Raw genomic sequence first — 23,580 nt, 5'->3', positions numbered from 1 at the left:
GCTCGTTAATTCCAACAGGCCGAATTTTGTCGGGCGACCGGGAAAACGACGCTTATCCGCCTCATTTAGAAAGCACGGCTAATTTTAGTCGCTTCGTATTAAGTGAGCTCGTGACGCTCCGAGGGTACGCACCCATTACCTTCGCCATAAGTAACGTAATAACAATATGTATGACAATTAACGAGATTTACAACCAAACTGATTTTCATAGTTATTTCGTAATCAAGATGTTTTATCAGCACAGAGCCCTCTAGTGTCTAAAATACGCGAGATTTCCGCTAAGCCGAAATATCTGGTTTCCGATAGATAGGCGGAATATTAGGGCTAACATGATAAAAATTAAAAAAGTTTTTCTCGGCGCCACGAGCTCATGTTTTTTTATCACGCGTGATTCGCACGCGGGCTTCGAAACAAACGATACCTTAGAGCCAAAGCCCCTCGCGACTCCAGAACGTGCTCTCCGATATCAGGCTTAAATTTTTATCAAAAGGTAGTCATCCAAATCGGTAAGTCGCGAGCTCAAGTCACAGCTTGAAGAGAGTATCAGTGCCGATAAAAGGTTCGGTTAGAAAATTAGCATTAAAACAATAGGAAATGTCATACTTATTGTTATTATGTTACTTACGCTTCGCTAATATCGTACGATTCCCGCGGCTAATTAAAAATCCTTTCTAAGTAGTTTATACTTAACTGTATATCCATCTACACTCGGATGACTTACCCCGCGGGTGCCAACTGTAAATTTATAAACTAGAAAGATGACTTTTGAGGGGAATTTGTCGACCGAATTATGACCAAGAAGGAAAGTATACTGAGAGAGAGAGTGAAAAGATGTTTATGATATTAAGAATGTTTATATTCGGCATCGTAAATAAGGAAAAGACACGCTATATAACGCCATCTGTTACCGTCACTTATTATTAAAAGCGCGAAATGATCGTTTATATCTCACTTTTGAAGATATTCTATTTTTCAGTCACTCTATAGCCGTTACGATAATAATGACCATTCAAACGAAAATTTATGAGATTGCCGACTTTGTATAGACGGAGAACGGTACTCCAATACGTCTATCTGATATATAGGTAAACGTTAGAATTGATAAACCAGTCCTCGTACGCGTACCTGCGTGCGTGGAAGATATGTTTGGCTATATACGCTAGTCACGTTTTACAATTGTCCGGGAAAATTTAGCGAAACCGCGTGAGGATCGCTAGGTAGTTTCTTCTTCGAGTAAGTTCGCTTTTCACAGCCTTGATTAAACTAAAAGGTCATGATTAGGATATACTCTAATTCAGACTCGGAAATAGTGATATTTTTAACGGGGGCCCTACGGTCTCCTGGCCCCCTTAAGTTTATTTTTATTGAGGGCCACTGGCCCAGGGGGGGTTGAAATGGTGGCAGAGTGATATTAAAATTAAAATGACACAACTGATACTTCATGGCTTTAAAACATTATTTTAATGTGATAAACGTTAAAATTGCGAGCTCTCGGGTAAGCAAGAGGAGCCGGGTTCGATCCCAGCTTGTGGCACTGGGTGAAAACTCGGAACAACTACTTCCGCGTTGAGTTTGCAAGTTCTCTCCCCACTGGTTTAAGGGGTTTTCCCCCGAGCTCTTCGGTGTCCCCTTCCATAAAAACTTGTCTAGGTTAACGGTAATAGTTAGTGTAGGGAGCTGTTGGCTCGCGTGGCATGCAGGGCTTGCCACCACCCTCCTACGCATTGTAACCCGGCCACCTGAATAAAATGGCTTTAAAAGTCGCTCGATGACTTAGGCCTAGCTGATTATTATTATTATTATTATTTAAAATGGTTACGTTACTTAAGCAAACATTTATTGACTTTAAAACGTTAACTTTAACGCTATTATTTTGCTCTTGACTACGGTTGGCAAACAGCGTTTCTGAAACGGCTTAAAAAATATTTTCCGGAAATTTTTTTTATAGATATTTTTATTAAATTTGGGGGCCCCGGTGGCTCGCAACCCCCTTTCGAATGATTTATTTTAAGGGCCCCCTGATTTCTTTTAAGACCCTTTGACCGCAGGACTCCGCGTTTGCTTAGTAAAATATAACTATATTCAAATTAACCACCCGCAGAGCAAATTTTAAAATATCCAGATATCTTTTATTTAGAAAGCGTAAAAACGGTAAAACTATAGGTGTAGAAAGGCAATTTCAAATTTTAATTACGCGCCAGACGCGATCCAAATAACGTACAACGTGATACGATGCTCTTTGACCCTGGTTCGCGCTGTCCGAATTGGGTGAAAGCTCGAAACGTTCCGTAGGCGAATAAAAAGAAGATAAACGTAAACAGAGTGAGAGATACGAGAGCCAAAAACATGAAATTTATATTAAAAACGCGTAGTAGTAGCTGTCGAGGTTTTGTAGGATCCAAAAATAAATAACGCGGGCTGTTAAAAATGACGAACTCGACATTTTCGTATAAATAGAAAAGGAGAAGTCAGAAGCGTAACGACCACGACGACGGGACGAAAAAGGGGAGGGTTGTTTAGAACGAATAAAGCTCCTAGTAGTACGCTAGTTGCGGGGGAAATTACTTTCGGGGTATACAGGGTGTGTCAAAAGGTTAGGCCAAATTGAAGGAGTTGTAGGGGGTGAGTTGAGAAGTATGCCTGTTTTTCCCCCAACTTCCTTTCGATGAGTTAAAAGAGCGCGAGAGAGCTTCAAATTGTGGCCTACTTGCTCCTGGAAGTAGGCTGCAATAAGCGCAAAACCAAGCAGCGGGGAAATGCGATTTCAGGGGTACGATGAATTTGCAAATGCGTGGGAATTGAGATAAATAAGAAAAAACAAATGAATATCCGTCAATTTTTCCGAAGTGAACTCCATTGTTGCACTTTGAAACTGATGAGAAATTGCGGTCCATCACGACTTTAAATACTGTTTCAGTTTACTTTTTTACGCTGGTTACCTCGATTTGTTTACAGAGTTCTTTTTTACCTATCACACGAACTCAAACCCTAATGTTCGCGTTTCCCCGCTGCTTGGTTTTGCGCTTGTTGCAGCCTACTTCCAGGGGCTAGTAGGCCACACTTTGAAGCTCTCTGGCGCTCTGTTCACTCATCGTAGGAAAATGGGAAAAAAACAGGCATACTTCTCAACCCCCTACAACTCCTTCAAATTTTTGCATAACCTTTTGAAACACCCTGTAGAAAGAAAGGTAGCGGCAAATTCCGGACTATCCACTTGGCGTTCGTACAGAAGGATGGTGAGGACACCCGAGCAAATAGTAACAAAGAGAGGATAGTAACTAACGAAGCGAATAAGAGAGAGGCGATCGACAAGGAACGATGAAGAGTGGAGAAGAAGCGCGCGCTCATAAAAAATATCATAAGAGAGTATCCATTAGGCTGAAAATTCTATTAATAAAACTTAGGGGTTGTCAGCTCTCGGGAGTGTTTCCATTACTCCGCGTCCGAAAACTTTTCCCGGGCATAACTTCGGCTTTGGAGTCGAGATCCATTACCGCCTCCGGACTCCTAAACGCGCGGCCACCCGCTCCCAGCGCGCGGTTTCGGCCCAGCAGGGCGCGAAGGGGACAGGTACGCGTTACGGAATCGCCGGCTAACGATTAGCTCTCTATACGGGGTACTCCTTCGAGAGAAGACAGGAGAGAAACAAACCGCGGAACCTTTTAGCTTCTTTCGCGAGGACCCGAGGTAGTGGCTGAGCGGGAACAAAATTAAGGGAAAAGCTTCTGCCGGGATTATTAACTTTTTGGGGAACGCGGGCATCGGCGAGCCGAGCAGCGCGCGCGGAAAAGCAAATGAGTTAATTTTTTTCACTCTTTCCATCTCTCTCCGTGTGTGTGTATGCGCTATATGTCGCGTACGTCCCCCTGAGAGGTTAGCTTTTTAGCGGATTTGATTAAAGGACCTGGATTTTTCTATTTTTGCAATTTCGGCGTGGGCAGCGTCGGGGCAGCGGCGTTTTTAGGAGAGTGACCACGCCTACGTTAGAGCGCCTCGCTCGGACAGTTCCGGGCAATCCCGCCACCACGAATGATCCCACCCATATAGATCGAAAATGTGACGAGCGTGGATTTTTGGGCCAAGAACCCCTCTCTCTCGAGCTATTAACTATCCTTCATCCGCGGTGGACCGTACACCCCCCACGTGGACGCTGCCACGAAGACCCCGAGTAACCCCGAGGTCAACCGAGTTTAAAAGAAGATTCGACAATCACTTTCTTCGATGATGCTGTCGATTAATAAGGTAAGTAATTTATCCCGTCAAGGTCTCTCCGGAACCCAAATGAACAGCCACAATTTTTAAATTAAGTCAATAGCTCGTTCCGACGTCCCATATACTTAAGTTAACTGTTTGTCCAATTGACTATTCGATTAAGCAAACATAATGGTCCGACTGAATCTAATTCGAAACGTAATGTATCGTAGCGGGCTCTCGTATAAATTGAAAATGACGCTTAAATGGATTCAAGACTCGCCGTACGACTCACTCGCGCGGGATAAAATAACTATTAGTAAAGCTTAATGTTTTGAACACGGAAACTGAGGTAAAAAAACCGCGTATGTATATAAAAAAGAATAATAACGAAATAACGAGAGAAAATATCGTTTAACGTTTTTTCTCCACTCGCTTCTTTTTGGTTCGGGACCCGTCGAAGGTCTGATTGTAAGCACGCTCGAATTATTACGATTACCGCGTGGCTTACGCCAGGCGCTCACTGCTCTTCGTAACGTCTCCGTCCTACCTTTCGCGAGCCTTTGCTTCGTAACGTAGACAATGCCTTGTGGAAGGCAGGACGGATACGAAACGGAGAGCCAGTGGGCGCCTAGCCTTACGTGTGCGACATACGGCCAACGAGGGAAAACACGCGAATTATTGAATTAAGAAACGGAGTTCAAAAAAATTCTCCCAAAACGATCACGTACGGACGGATTATTCCGACGCTAAAGAGAAAATGAGTGAGTTGGCGATGTTTGCCTTTTGAATAGTTAAGGAGTCCAACTAAGTTCATCGTGATTTTCTAACGTATTAAGCACTTCGATAAATAAACATAATGGAAGCAATATATATATATCGATTCAGGCAAATCGTACCCTCTATTAACGAAACTCTAAGCTTCGTAACAAATAGGCAATTGAACCAACTAAATTTTACGCATTCATGAATATTTTATACCGCTATTCTCCAAACTTTCGCCGGTGTTATTAATGCTTATATACGATAATCCCCCAATCTCATTTCGTATCAAACACCCGTAAAACATCTTTAATTTAAAATCACGTAAATGTTTGATCGGACGAGGTCGACAAAGAGCCGATATAAAAGGAATTGCAGTCGATTCATTGACGGGGTTTCTTTGCAGGAGAGCGACCACCGAAGGAACGGCACAGTATTTATGGCCCAGAAGCCGCGACTCGACTGTCGAAAGGAGAACGCGGGCGTCGGCTGGAGGACCATCTTCACCTTTAACCTTTCACGGCCGAGGAGCAGCGGGACGACGGGCGGCAGTCATCATCTGGGAGGCCGACCTTCCGCTTTCCTGCTGCCTTTATTCGTCGTTTGCTTCCTGACGCAGGGTCAGTTTTCTTTCTCTCTCTTTATTACTACTCGGTTAGCTAGACGATCTAATCGCCATTAGCGAAAAGGTTTAGCTTTGGTCAACGAATTGCCGTCCGACATACATCCTCGGGAGGATTCGATGCCCAAGCTTCTTTCCTCCGCGATTGGCCCTCAAACAAAAAGGAACCGGAATCATTCGCCAGAATTCCGAGAAGATTGCAACGGGCCGTGGTGGATTGAGAAGGGTCAGAAAGGGATCGGACAAAGGCCGAGTTCGAATCAAAACCAAAACAATGAGGCTAAGCTTTCTCTAACCTTTCTCCATTATCTAGCTTCGAATAACCGTAACGACACTCGCTTTTAATTCAAATCCGGACAAACGCGTCGCTTACGGAATAATAAATCTTAATTCGGTGCCGAGAAGAGGCTTCTTTCAAAGACGCGTATACGGTTTCTCTTTTGAGAAAACGCAAAAATGTTTGAATAAAATTTCCATTTAAGAAGACGAAATCTTCAGGGCGGAATTAAGGGGGGGGGGTCGCGGTAACTAATAGAGACGAGGATGTAAGGCGAGCCTCGGAAGAGAAGAAGCTCAGATTAAGACGGCCGATGCGGCTAATTTACCAGCTGAGAATAAAAGGTTAGGAGGGATAGCGTCGAAAAATCGAAATGGTCTCTTACTCAATCATCCACGAATTGGATGAGCTTCCGTTAAAAACGCGTGTTTGGAGAAGAGGATTTCTGGCGGTTAAAATCCAATTAAGTCGGCCGAGAAAAGTTATTATCGCTCGGATGCTTCCTATTAAATTAGCAATTAATTACGGTTTCATTATGCCATCGCGTCCCTTTCTAGAGATATTCTATTCCTAGCCTCGTTCTCTCTGTCCATTTCATCAGCGCCTCTCTCCGCTATCGAACCGGGGATGCTACACTGTTCCTCCAACGTGGCCCAACCTTTTCTCTTCGGCTTCCACGGTGGCCAGTCCCTCTAGTTCCTCTCGGAGAGCTTACCGAGGGCCAGCCTGGGTTCATGGTCCAGATTTAGGAGCGTATCCGGGTGCGCTATCTCGTTTCCCTGTCTCTTTCGTCCGCTAAAGATAGAGCCGCTCAACTCGAGCGTGAAGGGAATAAATCCTAGAAATCCGACTGAGACTTAAAGCAGACGTCCGTGGCATCTTCCTAACTTACGGCCCTTCCGCCAGACTCGAGGGCTAGAAAGAAGATTTGTTCTTATAGAAACGAGAACGCGCCTCTTTCCCGCCAGTATTAATGTCGCCTCTCGGTAAATACAACAAGCCGTAGCGCTTAACGTCTGCCGGGTTCGCTTATCCTATTCGACCTAAAACGCGTCTTAAGTCCGCTCAATTGGATTAACCCCCGAGATATATAGGCGTAAGAGGGCTGCGGGACGGCGAAGACGCCTTCCCAAACTACGAGAGAACGGCTTATGGGGTACGCGGCGCGGTTACAATTAGACCAGTAACCAGAGGCGGAAAGCGACTGATGAAGTCTCGAGAGACGCTGTATCGTTTTCCCGATAGAATTCGTTCGCGGATTTTGTTGCACTCAGGTATTCGAAGCGTAAAATCCCGTCGACGAGCGAAAACCAGCCGTTGTTCGCGTGTTTGTAAAAATAGAGAAGAGAAAAGCCCATTAGCGAGTATAAGCGAACCATCGTAGACGTTTCGACGGCGACTATACGGAACGTTTTACGCTACCAAATTAGCTAGACGAAACTTTGGCCGAATACCTTTCGCGCGCTTAAACTCTCTATTCCGGAGTATTGGGCGACGAAACACGCCCCGATCGAACGGCTTTTAAATAATCACCAAATCGAAATTAGCATATCTCCGGGCTATACTCCGGAGGAACGCTTATCCGAGTCTAGTACCCGCGCATTAAGATTCCGAGGCGTCTAGCCTTCCACCGCGGATGGTTCATTCGGGTTATGGATTTCGGCGGAAACATATCGAACAAGGTTTGAAATGCCGACCCCGATTCGCCGCTCCAGACGGGATATTAAACAAAGACCGTCGAAATCAAAACACACGAAATTGTCACAATAAGTCCGCGAACTTCGTATAACGAACAACAATAGACGCTTCAATAAACTCATTCTGTTATTCACTAGGAAGTATTAATTCACAGAGCGTGGACGTGCAAGATACTCTTTATATGATCTTTGTAAGGAATGGTGTTTAAAACGGCAAAAATGCCCCGATGTTGAGAGCATCGACGCGAAAAACTCGGTTTAAGTCTAACGGAGATTTTTGGGTCGACGCGAAAACCGCGGTTTAAGTCTAACGGAGATTTTTGGGTCGACGCGAAAACCGCGGTTTAAGTCTAACGGAGATTTTTGGGTCGACGCGAAAACCGCGGTTTAAGTCTAACGGAGATTTTTGGGTCGACGCGAAAACCGCGGTTTAAGTCTAACGGAGATTTTTGGGTCGACGCGAAAACCGCGGTTTAAGTCTAACGGAGATTTTTGGGTCGACGCGAAAACCGCGGTTTAAGTCTAACGGAGATTTTTGGGTCGACGCGAAAACCGCGGTTTAAGTCTAACGGAGATTTTTGGGTCGACGCGAAAACCGCGGTTTAAGTCTAACGGAGATTTTTGGGTCGACGCGAAAACCGCGGTTTAAGTCTAACGGAGATTTTTGGGTCGACGCGAAAACCGCGGTTTAAGTCTAACGGAGATTTTTGGGTCGACGCGAAAACCGCGGTTTAAGTCTAACGGAGATTTTTGGGTCGACGCGAAAACCGCGGTTTAAGTCTAACGGAGATTTTTGGGTCGACGCGAAAACCGCGGTTTAAGTCTAACGGAGATTTTTGGGTCGACGCGAAAACCGCGGTTTAAGTCTAACGGAGATTTTTGGGTCGACGCGAAAACCGCGGTTTAAGTCTAACGGAGATTTTTGGGTCGACGCGAAAACCGCGGTTTAAGTCTAACGGAGATTTTTGGGTCGACGCGAAAACCGCGGTTTAAGTCTAACGGAGATTTTTGGGTCGACGCGAAAACCGCGGTTTAAGTCTAACGGAGATTTTTGGGTCGACGCGAAAACCGCGGTTTAAGTCTAACGGAGATTTTTGGGTCGACGCGAAAACCGCGGTTTAAGTCTAACGGATATTTTTGGGTCGACGCGAAAAACTCGGCTTAGGCCTAACGGAGATTTTTGGGTCGACGCAAAAAACTCGGCTTAGGCCTAACGGAGATTTTTGGGTCGACGCGAAAAACTCGGCTTAGGCCTAACGGAGATTTTTGGGTCGACGCGAAAAACACGGCTTAGGCCTAACGGAGATTTTTGGGTCGACGCGAAAAACACGGCTTAGGCCTAACGGAGATTTTTGGGTCGACGCGAAAAACACGGCTTAAGCCTAACGGAGATTTTTGGGTCGACGCGAAAAACTCGGCTTAGGCCTAACGGAGATTTTTGGGTCGACGCGAAAAACACGGCTTAGGCCTAACGGAGATTTTTGGGTCGACGCAAAAAACACGGCTTAAGCCTAACGGAGATTTTTGGGTCGACGCGAAAAACTCGGCTTAGGCCTAACGGATATTTTTGGGTCGACGCGAAAAACACGGCTTAGGCCTAACGGAGATTTTTGGGTCGACGCGAAAAACACGGCTTAAGCCTAACGGAGATTTTTGGGTCGACGCGAAAAACTTGTGTAAGCTTTGGTTTCCACTAGCGCGCGTAAGGGAACATCACTCAACTAAATTGGGACGTACAAACAATTTCATGTGCGTAAAAAAATGCATTATGACGCACGCTAGTTGAAACCAAGCTTTAGGCAAAAGATAATATTGATTTCGTACCCTATATTCGAACTCAGAGAGTTTTCCGATTGACGGTTTTTTAACGAAGTGATTACCCACTTCCGGTACGTGACCTCCCAAAAATCGGGTTCCATCGGTTGATGTAAGACGCTATCTAGTTGTTTACCATAGTAAATATAGAGTTAATTTTTAAATAGTGGGTAAACGCTATGTACTACGCGTGAGGCAGTGATTTAGAATCTAGGATATGAGGTCAAGATTATCTTTAGCCAGGTCTTACCGAGATTTTTGCGTCAACGTGAAAACTTGTATACGCCTAATGTTTGGTTTCACAGTACGCTGGAAGAGCGTTAATCTCCACTTTTTTTTTCTTTTTAGAAGCTCGTTATGAGCGATTGTAACGGGTGGGACAATTCAGTCCGCTCGTCCATTTGATTAATCAGGTGCGAGATGTGTTACGGCCACGCCAACGGGGGGACACTTGGGGATAGGGTTGGGACACCCGTGGCGGAAGTATGACCACCACCCGTTGGGATTACAGGAGTGAGCCACTACTCCCGATGAATCTCCACTTTCTCATGTACAAACGTATTTACGCCGCGCGTAACGAAAAATGCAGTATGACGCGCTAGTGGAGACCATTGAGTTGGGAATATTAATCTAGAGATCCAATCAAATCTGCTCCCCGCGAAACAAGTTTTCGAAAATTACGAATGTGCCGTCTCCTCTAAAATGACGCGAAAACGTTATCATATGACCCGTGGCGCCATCCATTATTTTTGAAAAAAAAATCTTTTTGCCAGAAAACGCGTCTTATTTGAACGAATCATTGAGAGATAGACGGCGCCACGGGTAGAATGCTAAAGTTTTCTCGTCATTTGGGAGCAGACGGCAATATTCTTATTTTTTAAAAACTTGTTTCTCGAAATACTGAAATCCGACGTTTTGATTGGGGGAGACTAAGCTTTTCGTAGATTTTTGCAACGACGCGAAAAAATTATTTTAGGCCTAACGCTCGCCATCGCGCCATTTTTTAATAAAACAAATTGTGTGTTTTTTTTTTTAAATTGAATGTTCGATGTAGATCATGTAGTTGACTTGGATTTACTTGAGAATGGATTGTAGTCAGTGTTACCTAAATTTCACTTTTTTAGAATAAAGTACACGTCAGTGGCACAAAAATGGTAAATATGGCAAAAAGTGGCAGAACAGTGACTAATAATCTGTAAATGAATTTAAATCATGTAAATAATATCTTTCAAATGTGTAGCATCACTTACATGCGAGATAATGTTTCAGTTTTTCACAAAAGAATCATTAAAAACACCTTAAAGGTACATAGCAGACGAATTCAAACCTAGGAAAAATCGTTGAAAAATAGCCAAAAGAAATAACTAGATAGGGCTATAATTGAGTTTGTAGCCCAAAACCTGGCAACTATTCCAGTATATTTGTCTAAAATAGCACAAATACATTTTTATTTGGTATGTTTTTTTATTTTTATTAAAATTTATTATTTGCCACTATTTGGCATATTAGCCAGTAAAAGTATTATTCGCCATGTCGGTATTTACCACTTTTTGACAGATTATTTGACACCTGACATTTACCACTTCGGAACACTGATAGTAGTAGGCTTCTGTAGCAAGCCAGGCGAATCTGGTAACCGACCAACCGGAAATATTTCATCACCTAGAAGGCTACGAGGGAAATAGAACGGGAGGGTCTTTTATTGAAGTACCGGTGATAATGTTTATTCTAGTTTTAGGCCATCTTTACAGACACGATCGACTTTTAATCGAATTAAAATTCGTAGAAGCCGACGCTGTATTGGCTTACGAAAATAGTTTATTTACTGGTTAAACAAACTCCTCTAAACTCGGAAAGTTGTACCGTCTAGGAACACTAGCTCGGGGTCACGTTAACTGAAAATCGGCGAAATAAACTCGAAAGGCGGGTATTTCAGGAAGGGGCCAAATATTTTTCAAGTACAAAACGAACAAACTCGGCTAAAATGGGCCGAAAAATGTTAAGCTCCAGATCACACGGCCGGCCTACTTCATATTTTAGGTTTGGAATAATATTATCAAAAGAGTCCCGGGCATTCGAGAGCTTGTAAAGAGGGAGAGAGGAGAAATTGGAATCGAAAGTCGCGCCGTGAGCCCTCTTGAAACGGTTTGAAATGGAAAATCTCTCAAAAACATATTGGACTGCAGTGGCTAAAGCGGAGGTAATCGCTTCACTTTTGGGGCCTATTTTAAGTCGCTCAACGAACGGCCGAAAGCAAAAACCTTTTGAAGATAGAGCGAGCCACCGAGAGCAAACATTAATCAGCGAAACGTCCACTTTTCGGGAGATGTTATAAACACCTCCGGGTTTTCTTCGCCGCGAAGCTATACTTGGTTCCAGACGCGATTCCGTAACGCCACTCCATCGCGTTAGATTTATAATAGCGAGTCCGGACGTAAGTTAGCGAGTACAGAGTACGGCTTATCTCGAGAGGTTTTTCAACGGATAAATATACGAGTTAAAAATACTCGCTAAAGATATCCGCGGCCTTATAGGAAATGGACGATCCGGACTCCGACCTCTCGTACGAAAGATGCGCTTTTTTTAGACAGCCAGGGAGAGTGAGAGGGGTGAAATATGAAAGGGGTTGGGCGGTGCAGGGGCCAACGCGCGCCCGGGTGGGCGGCCAGAATCCGTTGAAACGGAACGGAGTTTGTTTTTCGGAAGGCACTCGTATTTCGTCCCTTTCATATTAATGGCCCAGACACTGGCCTCAACCTTCTTCGTTGCGCGGATACCACCCACTCGCGTTCTTTCCTCGCGGGTTGTAGCCCCCTCCCACGCGATACACCCACACTCAACCACAGAGGGACTATTATTTTTCGAAAATACCGTTTCTACGCTCTACGGATGATACAGAACGGCTAAAAATCCAATCATTTAGGATTCCCCGCGCTAGGAGCGATTAAAAAAATGGTTTCCTTCCCCACCGTCCAATTCCTAGATGGCGCTCGGAGGCCGCGACCCACGATTTATGAACGTCACTAGCTCGCTTTTTATCCGTGTACGTATACACACTTCTCGTATACCTCGCGACGTAACTCACCCCGTTACATTCGATACGGAATTAAAGCTCATTTCGGAGAGAGTGCCCTTTTAACTTTATCCGCCGTATAAACAAAGCCGAGGCTTAAGTTTACGACGGGAATTAAGATATCGCCGACGAAAAACGAATAGAGTCGTCTTCCCAAGCGTAATAGAGTTATTCGAGTGGTTTCCGAATGGAATCGGCCGGCGCCGTATTGAGATGATATACAGGGAAGAGAAGCCGTATAAGATAATATACTAAAAGTGAAAAGGCTTTTAATGGGGCCACCGAGATTGGGTTCCGTCGAGCGAAAAGAGAGACGCAGCGCCGCCCCGTGGCACCCCTTAATTACAAAACCCCCTCTCGCCCCCGGTAACTACAGTTGGAACTATATAGGCCATGGAAAATAAATAGTCAAACTGGAAAATTTACAACAACAAACCCGGCGCGTCGGTCGAACTTATTTCGGCGCCGCTCGTCGTTTTATAGCTGGCAGAAATTTCGCCTCCGCGGCCCGTTGATTTTACAGAAAGCAAAATATTATTAAAGCGAAACTGCCCCCTCCCCTCTCTCGTATCTCTGGCATATCGAATCGCGAACGAGGTAATTTCGGCAGCTGGAGCGGTACAAAACGCTTTATTTATAAACGGAAATCTAAATAGGATGGGGAGGCCTCCCCTTAAAGAGCAACCAGAGAGTATTTGATGGCGACTAACCAAGCGAAATCCCCGTGAGAAATATACGCGGCCAAACAAGTGTTTGTAAAGTTTGAAAAGATCCCTTTTTCTACGCGATATTAAATGGGGGAAAACGTGACTTTACAACTGTCGAATGGACGCGAGAAAAAATGGATCAATAGTTTACATTTTACCTAGCGAGGTCGTTAACGACGAAACGTTTAAAAATAGAACTGTAACCCCGCATAAAACAATAGGTCAAAAGCATGCTGTATACAGTGTCGATATAAAAAAATGTATAAATGTTCAGTTATTTAAAAAACAATTCAAAAATGGTTAATGAATTATGGTCTAGAAAAATTTACTACTTTTTATAATTAACATGCATACTAAAGAGAATGTTTAGAAAAAAAATATCTACCGTTAAATAATACTGCCTCTTCGAAGACTTAGGGCCCGTTCCAGAGACGTTTTCAAAAGTATCGTTAAATAACCAGACTTTTTGTCTCGTTGAAATGTCTCTTGAACGCGTTTTTGAAAAAGTCTCGTTAATTAACGAGACACGCCCCCTTTCTCGTTATTTAACGAGACTTTTTCGTCTCTGGAACGGGCCCTTATACTATTAAAGTAATTTAGTCATATCCCCACCACGCACAAGTTTCTTATTAACTTATGCGGATTGGGGCGGTGTAGTATACATTTTCTCATGTTTGTAAAACCTATAAAATGCACCGATAAATTAAATTAATAATAAATTAATAATAATAAGAAACTCTTACTTTAACACGTTTAAGAACTTGTAAGTGAACCTGATGGGATAATAATTTCTAGAAATATTGTTTGTACGCTAAATCGTCGGTACGTTTGATTTAAATTTGGAATAAAATGCGGATTTTGATAAGTTTAGATTAGGAATAAAGGATACGTTAAAGGGGTTTTCCGCCGAGTTCTTCAGTTTCCCCTTTCCATAAAAACTTGTAGAGGTTAACGGTAATAGTTAGTGTAGGGAACTGTTGGCTCGCGTGGCATGAAGGGCTTGCCACTTGTTTAAAAGGCATTATAAGTCACTAGATGACTTGGGCCTAAGGTGGTGCCTTGGGTATTAGCCTAGCTGATTTGAAAAAAAAAATAGTTATTGTATTAATTTAATTTTAATTAATTATTATAACGGAAATTACTATATCCGAAATGCACGCGAATCCCTATAGTAATTGGAAAATGGTGACATTTATCCATTCTCTCAACCGTAACAATGAATTGATTCGCGCATTTCTAAAGACATTCCGGGCTCAATTTAATTAAAATTACTAAAGATAATTTTGCCCGTTGCAATGTTGAAGGGAAAAAGTCAATAGAAATAGGACTATCGCTTCTTGGCTCGTTTCAGTAGTTCGTGGACGCCTAGACCGTGGACAAATAAACCGATGGACCCGATTCATAAGTAGAAAACACCATTCTTGAAATTCGCAGCTCTCCTACCGATATAATCTCGAAGCTTTCCACCCGAATTGAGAACACGCTCTTAAAGAGATTAGGCATAAAGTTGTTCTCTTAGTACACCGCGCGTCTTTCCAATATTGTACACCATGGCGCTACGAGACCACGCGGCTCTTTACAATATTGTACACCGTGACGCTACGAGACCGCGCGGCTCTATACAATATTGTACACCGTGGCGCTACGAGACCACGCGGCTCTTTACAATATTGTACACCGTGGCGCTACGAGACCACGCGTCTCTTTACAATATTGTACACCGTGGCGCTACGAGACCACGCGTCTCTTTACAATATTGTACACCGTGGCGCTACGAGACCACGCGTCTCTTTACAATATTGTACACCGTGGCGCTACGAGACCACGCGGCTCTTTACAATATTGTACACCGTGGCGCTACGAGACCGCGCGTCTCTTTACAATATTGTACACCGTGGTGCTACGAGACCGCGCGGCTCTTTACAATATTGTACACCGTGGCGTACCAAACGCGCTATCTAGATTCGGGTCCAGTAGCTCATTTGTCCAAGCTTAGACGAAACATTTTCTAATCCTCGTTAAAAGGCGGTGGAACCCTCCCCACTCCATTTCGGGGCCTTAGTGGCTTATACCTTGAGTCGTGTCTTTTTTCGCGAAAGAGAGGGTTAGGAGAGACATGCTTTATAGCGGCGTTCGGTTATTCGAGATCACGTAAAGCGGCTTATTCTACCACTACAGTCTCTACTATCTCGTCTCCGGTTTCCCTCCTTTTGCTAAAATAAGAGTAAATGCCAGTCCGGGCGGGGACTCTCTTTGAAGTATAGTCAGAATCATCGCGCCAGAGCAGGTGATCGACTCGGTTTGCTTTCCCTTAATCGATTTCCCACTGCCAAAGCCACCTCTTTTCTTCCTTTTGAAAAGCACACATTGGAAAATAAATAAAAAGAAGCGCGCCAGATTTAAAGCCTTTTTAATAGAGGCGCTTTTTCACTCTGCTTTTACACCCCCTTTTGATACATCAAAAATATCTACGCAACTCCACTCTTCATATACTTTTTAAAATTAGAAAATATCAAAACTTTCTCTTCCAAGGGCTGGGCTCATAAATTGAATTTCTTTATATAACAGATATAATACATTATATATATATATATATATATATATATAGAAAGGGTAAAACATGTTATTGGATTTCTTTGCACGTCGCCGTAATGGTAGGAATTTTAAAATTTGGTTTTCAAATTGGAATAATTGAGAAGATCGCGAAAGGTGTCGAATGTGGACGTTTTAAATAATCACACTTTCACAATTTCATTTATCCCAAATTTATAACTACTATGAAAATTACTTTTGGAAAATACCGTAACGGTAATATTAAATAAAAGAAAGAAGAAATGTTGTATGATATTTTTGATTTTGTAAATTGTGCGGTGCTCTAAAAAATTACAAAAAATTACTAATTGTGCCCTCTACGTACAAGCTTTGCTTTAGTAGAAGGGCATGTGTACTAAAAATAAAATGGAATTGTTTAAAAAAATTAAAAAAAATTGTAAATAAAAGTACACAAATAGATAAATAATAAAATAATAATAAATAAATAAAAGATGACAATTTTTTTTATAATATAAACTATTAATGAGAGAAATTATATTATATATAAAATAATAGCAACAAAATAGTACGGTTGAAATGTAATAGGTGATTCAGAAATATAATAGCGACAAATTAATATATAATAATTTGGGCGCGTGTTCTTGATATATTTGAAAATTGTGGCTCGCGCGATTTGAAAATAAAAAAAGCGCGTGCTCAAATACTTTAACCATACGACGGAATGTAACTAAATCATGTGACCACCGATATTTATATTAATATCCTATAAATTAATATTACAAAATTTAACGCGTTTATAGAAATAATATTTATTTATAATAATTGATTAATTTATTAATACACTGTATAATAGTTCTTACCAATAATGTTTCGTATTCCTTTCAAATGATGGCGCTCTAGACCTAAAACCAAGATGGAAATTGAAATGGGGCGGGGCATCGGTATAACAACGTGACACTGGAGCTATAGGCTGCAGTTCCTAGTTCTTCTTGGCGTAAATTAGTTCTTGCTTAGAGTAAAGCCTAGTTCCCACTTAGCGAAAAAAAAAAATTTTCGCGCTGAAAATTGACGCTCGCGAATAAAATTTGCGATTTTTTTCAAATTCGCCGCTAAAGTCGCGTCTCCGCGGTATCTCGCGAATGTTCTATTTCTTGACGTCCACATCTTGGCGATAAAAAGCTTCAGCCAATCAGAAAACGCGTTCCCTCGATCTATTCCGCTCCCGTCCGTCACTTACTAAGCCTAGGTCTTTAGAAAAGCGGCTCAGCCAACTTGACCAAGATACCGAAGTAAAGGTAATTATCTCACGAATAGAATCGTTTATTTATTGAAATTATCAACAGGAACATCCATTTGGTTCATTTTGAACTGATGTTTTATGTTAGGCCTAAAACATTACTAAAAACCCGCACGAGTTGTTTTCAGCGTTTTTAAATTTTCGCGCTAAAGTGAGAACCGCTTCCCCAGCGACCGAAAAAACGCTTTTTTTTTCGTTGCGCGAAAATTTTATTCGTCTCGAAAATTCGCCAAGTGGGAACTAGCCTTAATGGATAAAACTGAACCGAATGGAAGAGTATTGGAAGTGGGGTTCAAAGTTTTCCGAAGCAGATTTAACGAACGTCGGCCCGTTACCTATCATAGTCGTATTGCCTGTGTCGAATGGCGGCCACCCGTCCTCAACAATGCTTCCCTCTCATTCCCATTGTCTTCATAATTAATGAAGCACGCCGAATGGACGGCTAATTCCGGGCTATTTGTTGAAGTTTGGCCGCGCGACGAATCAATAGCGTCGACGTTAGCAAATACATTTATTACGGCGTTAACTACAAAACAACCGGGGGAGGGAGATAATTCCTCCCCCTTCTCGTCCGGCGTGTCGTCTTCATTCATTCATCGCTCAGTGAATAGAGCGTGGTGTCGTCTATCGATTGGAAATGAAAGATCCAGGGAGGAACAGTCCGCGGCAGACTGGGCCCTTCATATTTATCGGTAGACCCTATCATTCGCATCCCAGCAAACAAACCCGCTAAATAAATGTATTATGAACGCGATAACAAACTAGCCATCGGCCTAACAAAGTTCCGCTCTCGAATATCCATCCATTACCCTCTCTTTGAATCTTAAGCTTATAAAGGAAGAATATTACTAGGGACTTTCAATTCGATTAAGCGTCACGTTTAAAATTTATTCTTAGAATTGAATTTTATCTATACTATTATTAATAAATTAATCAGGTTTCTCTTTCCTCATTTTCGTTAAACTTTACGTAAATTGGATAAATCCAAAATTTTAATTTAATTTATTAGATTAGAAGGAGATTTCCTTCGAGATAGGATGCTCTTTTAATTTTTTTTCTGAAACTAAATCGTGATTATAAAGGTTGTTTACCTACGATCCGAGTAGATATTAGTTAAAGGCCGACGACATATTTATTCAGTTTATTCTTTTTCTCACTGGTAGTTGGCTACTTGGATAGCATTTCTGTCTTGCACCGAGCCAGCTTCCAGTGAAAGACAGAGTAAACCAAATAACTATGTAGTCGGCCTTTAAGCCATCACTATAGAAAACGAATATGGATAACGCGTAAAAGCCAAGACGTAGCTTCGTCGCGCGCAAACTGCTTACCAAACACGCTCTCCTTACTCGTTTTATAGCGCTGGTTTAATCTCTTTATTCAGTTCAGAGTATCTTAAAGTAAATACAAGAATGTATTTATTTATATTTAGGAAGAATGATTATGTTGCGACAATCGCCGGGCACGTTGAACGCCTTTCCCCCGTCTCGCGCGGGGGGAAAGACAAAACGTCACCGGCGTTTGATTACCATCGCGTTAGGTGACGTAAATTTTAAGCAGCCAATGAAATACCGGGACTATTCGTTTTAATTTTAGTGGAGGAGCGTACTGGGGGGACCAACGGGTGGATTGAGAGAAAGGCTAAAAACCGTCTCGACATAGACATTCTCCCTAGGTATAAATAAATACATTCTTGGTAAATACGAAACAAGCCCTGGAAACTTTCACCGTTTTCCCGAAATAAGATCTGAAAAAGGGAAAAATTGAACTTTCAAAACAACTCGGCGAAACACGGGCCGAAAACTAAAAGCTAAATTGTAGATTCGCGAGTGGGAACATCTTTCGCAATATTTCGGCGTAGACAAACATTTTCGTTAGCGATCATTATTTTCGCTAAATTTGTGGTCGTAGCTAAATACGCGCCAAAGTTTCAACCTCGAGTTAATAGAGAGCTGAATATCAGGACGGTAGAGCGGCGAATTTTCTTCCGGTAAAGTGCCAGGTGATCTAGCAAACAGCGCTTTATACGAAAAAGGATGCGAGAAAAATAGCAAACATTCCGGCTCCTGAAGACGATTTGCGCTGCCGCAACGAGATTTCCACTCATTTCAAGTTCTTTTATAAAAGGGATTGGAATTTTCTTCGGCGGCTCTTTTAATGGATCGACTGGCTAGAATTTCTTTCGTTGCGAATAAATTTACGACCATTCGCGTTGGAAGAGGAAAAAATATCGTAAAACGTTGCAATTTCTTCCGGGCGTTTGAATTGTAAGGATACTTTTTAAAAAAAGCCATTCTTTCAGGCGAAAATTTCCCTAACCCAAGGCTGAAACTCGATTAAATAACCAATAAAAAGATACGCTAAAGAACATACGAATTCGACAGGCAATGTCTGCCGTCTTCGACCGAAAAATAATCTCCTTTTTTAGCGAATAACGCGGGTCTCGTAGGAATTAGTCTATTTTTAAAATCCGAATAAGGCGTGGGTAAACTGTGGTCGTCAATTATTACCAGAAATACATGAACCGAAATTATCAGCGACCTATCCCGCTTATACTAAAGGCGTTTTCCCCGTCTCCCCCTCTCTTTACTCGGTTGTAGTCCCCCCCTCCGCGGAATGCAATCCTCTACGGGTCCGTGGTACAGATTTGAATACTCACCCTGGTGGCCGCCGTGAGAAACTTTAAAAAAATACTTAAAAAGTACCTTTTTCAGTCAGTGTAAAGAATTACAGCTACCATTATATCAGATATCAATTTAGTTAAAAAAAACCTGCTTTCTTGACGCAACAAACGGGCGGTTAAGGTTTTTTAAATATCCTATCAATTTATCACGTATTCTTAAGTTTTCTTCCATTATTTAAAAAGTTAAACTACTTTCCGACTGCATACTAAATGATACTACAACTTCACAATCTATCAACTAGTAAGCCTAGGTTCGCAGACTATAATACGTTCGATAATTTGACCTTCGTTCAACTGGAACTATTTCATTTTTCACTCACTAGATGGCATAATACTCTACCCGGCATGCACTCAAAAATATACCTTGGCCGCGGGTGGGTTGAAATATTTGAATGCTTCCTTGTCACCCTCCCTTAGCGCTGTGGGAAAACGCCTCAGAATAAAAAAGCAGTCGCTGATAATTTCGGTTCATGTATTTCTGTTATTACGGTATCACATTATTTCAAGATGCTCAAACGTACACTCTGTTTGAAAAGTCTTCGACAGCTGAAATTTTTGCCCTCTTTTTAATTCTGCTAGAAAACTATAATAGATAGCTCAATGAAACCAAATGCAACTATTATTTATTTTCCAATATCTTTCGTTATTTATTGGTTTCGTCCGCCAAAAACTAATAGTTTGGCGGGAACCGTCAAAACTCATTTTTGACAACTTTTTAAATATTGGTTCTACGGCACTGACTCGCGCGTTTTTGAATTCACAATGGTTGATTCATATTTAGAAAGTGGAAAAATTATCCCTCTACAACCAACGGTTGAGAAGTTATAGCGTTTCCAAACTTTCCTCGAAACTAGAAAACACCTAAAATGCATCAAGCGATTATAAATAACGCAACTTCGACGACAATTTGGAAACGCGATAACTTCTCAACCGTTGGTTGTAGAGGGATAATTTTTCCACTTTCTAAATATGAACCGGCCATTGTGAATTCAAAAACGCGCGAGTCAGTGCCGTAGAACCAATATTTAAAAAGTTGTCAAAAATGAGTTTTGACGGTTCCCGCCAAACTATTAATTTTTGGCGGACGAAACCGATAAATAACGAAAGATATTGGAAAATAAATAAAAGTTGCATTTGGTTTCATCGAGCTATCTATTATAGTTTTCTAGCAGAATTAAAAAGAGGGCAAAAATTTCACCTGTCGAAGACTTTTCAAACAGAGTGTACAAAATGTAACTAAAATATATTATTTGTGGTAAAAAAAACTGGGTTTATTTACCAACCGTGTTTTTTCAACGACTATTAGAGATACGACAAGTTAAAAAAATCTGGGCTATATACGCTTAAAGAGAGCGAAATTTTATCCGTGTTTGCGCCGCTATTACCGCTATCTCCCGGTTTTTTTCCAGCGGAAGAAATATCAGTTGATGCACGACCTCGCTATAGAAACGCGTCGGTGAAAAGGACTTTTTTCCCTCGACGGATTTTAGGCGCGTACGAACACGGTTGGCGAGAGTGAAAAAAGGCACACTTCACGCATCGCTCATTCTCCAAATATCGGCTTCATTCTTCTTGAACGTACACCAGATTCTTCCGAGATTCTGGTATCCAGGCAACGCGGCTGGCTCGCGCGACTTCCACTCCAATGAAAAGACACCTCGTAACCCCCAATTCTCTAAAAGCCAAGTTTTCAAAGTGGCTAAAGTCGAAGAGAGCCTCGTTTCGAAGTGCATCGAACGAGAGACCCTCGATATAAAGGCAAAGGGCCAAATTCCCTTACGGCCGCCCTGGATGCGAGTCTGAGAGAGAGAGGTGTTTGTAACGCGCGGCTGGGAAAGAAAAATTCTATCATATATATAGGACTGGGGATCACCGGATTACCTAGCTGTTGAGTTGAAAAGCGGGGGACGGGGTGAAGTTTGCCGAAAAGGGATCGGAAGGTAACTACGCGCTAAGCCGCGGGTCAAGTGTAGCGTGGAAATGCGGTGGAAGAGGCGATGGAGCAACGAACATCTTGCCGAAGTGGCAAATATTTTCTTGGACAAAATTCGCGTTTAAGTGCCGATTTTTCTTCTCCCTTTGGCAAAACGGCGAAAGTATAAAAGGCGGAAATAAAAAAGACTATTTCCTTGTCAAAAGAGACGCGGGTGGCTGGAAAAACTTATAAATAAAAAACGTCTCGGGAAATATTGCATAGGTGTGGGAGCGGTCTCTTCCTTTTTGTTTTATCCTCTATTTTTTGTGACTTATAGATTATTTGCAACGCGAGACATACCGCTATCAGTTATAAATGTTTTAACCCCATTTCCGATACGCTGTCGCCAAAATATTTTCCAATTCGTCAAATATGTCATCCATTTTTGTCCACTTTAGAACTAGGTTCTATCTAGCGATCCGCCGATACTGAAGCGAAGCGAGCTATATCTCTCTAGTTTTAATCAGGCCCGATAAAGAGAGGTGGGAAGCCGGTACAAATTACCGGGGCCCGTACAGCCTAGGGGCCCGGGTTTGAACTAACGATAATAGTTTTTTTACGTAATACCAGGAATCCATATCTCTTCTAGGAATGCTTATCCTGCCGTATCGCGTATGGTAAGATCACTCTGACGGCTTTGGCCCCGCCTACGAGATAAAAAAATCCCCTCTGCGCGCGCTCCCCTCTCACGTTGTTGTTTGTTAAGTTAACATAGTGACGTAAAAAAAACCGTCAGCCACATTGAGACGAAAATCTGCCGCGATAAGCATTCCAAGTAGAGGTATGGATTCCTGCCAATATTTATAAACAGTAAAACCTATTACGTTTTTGATTAATACTAATTTTCATACCGAACCCAGCAATTTAAACTTGCAACCGAATTGAGTAGTATATTGGGCATATTAAGACACTAGAGGGATCATGATTACGTACAGTGGCGTAGCTAGGGGGGAGGCTACAAGGGGAACGTGTCCCCCGAAACGTATGGTTATTCGTACAAATATCCTTTTTTTATTTGATTTCAATGGTGTGCTCCCCGAAAGAAAATTCTGGTTACGCCACTGATAATAATAATAATAATAATTATCAGCTAGGCTAATACCCAAGGCACCACCTTAGGCCTATGTCATCGAGCGACTTTTAAAGCCTTTAATTCAGGTGGCCGGGTTAATAACTTTCAAATTCAGTTCGGTAACAAATTTGTACGGCACTAATTGCGTAATAACTTTCAAATTCAGTTCGGTAACAAATTTGTACGGCACTAATTGCGTAATAACTTTCAAATTCAGTTCGGTAACAAATTTGTACGCCACTGATTGCGTAATAACTTTAAAATTCAGTTCGGTAACAAATTTGTCTAATTGTTTGTCATACTTAATACCATTAACTTATTTATGATTAAATAAAATTTTGTGCGGCTATGAAATTATAACTTGTTGACTTACTAACGTACTACGTTTTGAGTTTTAAATTACAAGTACGGCCTTCTCAATTTTATTTTTCTTATATTTCTTGATATCAATCTCTTTTAGGTTTGTTTTAGCAACCCTTATTCCCCCCCCCCCCTCGCTCCTCAGCAGCTGAAACGAGTGGTGGGTTTTTAGGAAGGCGGAATGCAAAACAGGGGCGGGATGTGGGCGTACCTCTTACTAAAACAAAAAAAGGTTTTTTGAATAAAACAACCTATTTCTTTAGACGCGCACTTCAAGGGGCTAGCTCCATTTTGTCGGCTTTCCTAAACAGTACAGCAAAAGGGTTTTAAAATTTGAAACGCGTGATACGCGATACTTTAACTAGCTGCTCGGCCACTTTTCTTAGCGCGCGCTTTAATGCAATCGTATTACTACTACCATATGTAAAATAATATTTCATAAGTATGCCATAAAAGCATTTTTTTTAATGAAACCTTGATAATTTCATGGGATATGACG

General features: G+C 42.0%; 1 protein-coding gene across 3 annotated transcripts in view; it reads left to right on the top strand.

The window, feature by feature from the left end:
* Nucleotides 1–3,906: 3,906 nt before the first annotated feature.
* Nucleotides 3,907–23,580, top strand: part of LOC149932538 (uncharacterized) — a 66,149-nt gene continuing 46,475 nt past the window's right edge. For 2 of the 3 annotated variants that reach the window (XM_090156315.1, XM_090156314.1), the window contains exons 1-2: nucleotides 3,907–4,242; nucleotides 5,360–5,573. In XM_090156315.1, the coding sequence (XP_090012441.1) occupies nucleotides 4,222–4,242; nucleotides 5,360–5,573 (235 nt within the window). In that variant the 5' untranslated portion in view covers nucleotides 3,907–4,221. The remainder of the gene's footprint in view (nucleotides 4,243–5,359; nucleotides 5,574–23,580) is intronic. The other variant, XM_090156313.1, reaches the window with a different exon arrangement.

This window comes from Leiobunum rupestre, chromosome 8, assembly GCF_980474605.1.
Source record: "Leiobunum rupestre chromosome 8, qqLeiRupe1.1.hap1, whole genome shotgun sequence".
Classification (NCBI taxonomy): domain Eukaryota; kingdom Metazoa; phylum Arthropoda; class Arachnida; order Opiliones; family Sclerosomatidae; genus Leiobunum; species Leiobunum rupestre.
Note: the sequence above shows the minus strand (reverse complement) of the source record. Positions and strands in the feature narration are given on the sequence as shown.